Source organism: Rhinopithecus bieti, unplaced genomic scaffold (genome assembly GCF_001698545.2).
Source record: "Rhinopithecus bieti isolate Rb0 unplaced genomic scaffold, ASM169854v2 scaffold_10014, whole genome shotgun sequence".
In the NCBI taxonomy this organism is placed as follows: Eukaryota; Metazoa; Chordata; class Mammalia; order Primates; family Cercopithecidae; genus Rhinopithecus; species Rhinopithecus bieti.
The window spans coordinates 1-1,313 of NW_016846089.1; the positions used below are offsets into that span (position 1 = coordinate 1).

Here is a 1,313-nt window from a genome sequence, read left to right on the forward strand (position 1 = left end):
CGGGCGCAGCAAGCAGCAGTAGCGGGGCGCGCGAGGGCGCGCGGGTGGCGGCGCTGTGCCTGCTGTGGTACGCGCTGAGCGCGGGCGGCAACGTGGTCAACAAGGTGATCCTGAGCGCCTTCCCGTTCCCGGTGACCGTGTCGCTGTGCCACATCCTAGCTCTGTGCGCTGGGCTCCCGCCGCTGCTGCGCGCCTGGCGCGTGCCCCCCGCGCCGCCCGTCTCGGGCCCCGGACCCAGTCCGCATCCGTCGTCCGGCCCGCTGCTGCCGCCGCGCTTCTACCCGCGCTACGTGCTGCCGCTCGCCTTCGGCAAGTACTTCGCGTCCGTGTCAGCGCACGTCAGCATCTGGAAGGTGCCCGTGTCTTATGCACACACCGGTAGGTTCCGCGCCCGGCCTAGGGGGCGGCGGCCGGGGCGCGCAGCTTGGGTCTTGCAGCAGAGGGGCTACCAAGGGTTTTGGTAGGGGAGGGACACGCACAGGGTTCTTAGGGAGAAAAGGGGCTGAGAAGAGAACTGGGAGATAAGCAAGACAGACCACAACTGCCATGGTGGGAGGAAGCCCTACCGACAGAGAAGGGGTGAAGAGATCTGAGGGGCTGCCAAGCCCTCCCATCCAGCCGTGGAGGTGGAACAGGTTGGGCCCTGGAACTCAGGCAGCCCCTGAGTGCCCTTCCCTCTCTTTGCAGTCAAGGCCACCATGCCCATCTGGGTGGTCCTCCTGTCCCGGATCATTATGAAGGAGAAGCAGAGCACCAAGGTAACCCCGGGCAGGGACTCTGGGCAGGTGGGAGCTCCAGGGGGGTTTCCTCCCTGTTGCCAACTGGTGACGTGGTCAGGATCCTGGTCTGCAGGCTGCGTGGCTTCCTGTCGAATAGGGAAGTCAGTGTAGAGGCCTCCAGTGGCCTTTTACTACTCAAGTTCTAGAATCACGCTGTGAGCAATGGTGTGTGGAGTATGTGTCCCTCTGTGATCTCTGCTGTGTGGTCTTAGGAACACTGTTGTCCCTTTCAGATACAGTTTTCCTCCCATACCCTACCTGGGTTTGCTGGTAGGTAATGGGTTGGTCACATCTTGGCTGTACACCCCATGTGTGGCCTTTCCAGTGGGACTAGGGACGGATCAGAATGCTGTCGGATATGTTTACACTTTTTTTTTTCTTTTTTTTGAGACGGAGTTTTACTCTATTGCCCATCCTGGAGTGTAGTGACACAATCTCAGCTCACTGCAACCTCCGCTTCCCAGGTTCAAGCAGTTATCCTGCCTCAGCCACCCGAGTAGCTGGGACTACAGACATGCACCACCACACCTGGCT

At 60.8% G+C, this 1,313-nt stretch overlaps 1 protein-coding gene across 1 annotated transcript; it reads left to right on the forward strand.

Annotated features, from left to right (window-relative positions):
- Positions 1–5: 5 nt before the first annotated feature.
- LOC108525149 (solute carrier family 35 member E1-like) lies at positions 6–1,181 on the forward strand (the record flags this gene model as incomplete). The annotated part of the gene is made up of 2 exons (XM_017866215.1): positions 6–378; positions 688–1,181. Coding segments are annotated over 2 exons (576 nt in total), but the record flags the coding sequence as incomplete, so codon positions are not given.
- Positions 1,182–1,313: the final 132 nt, after the last annotated feature.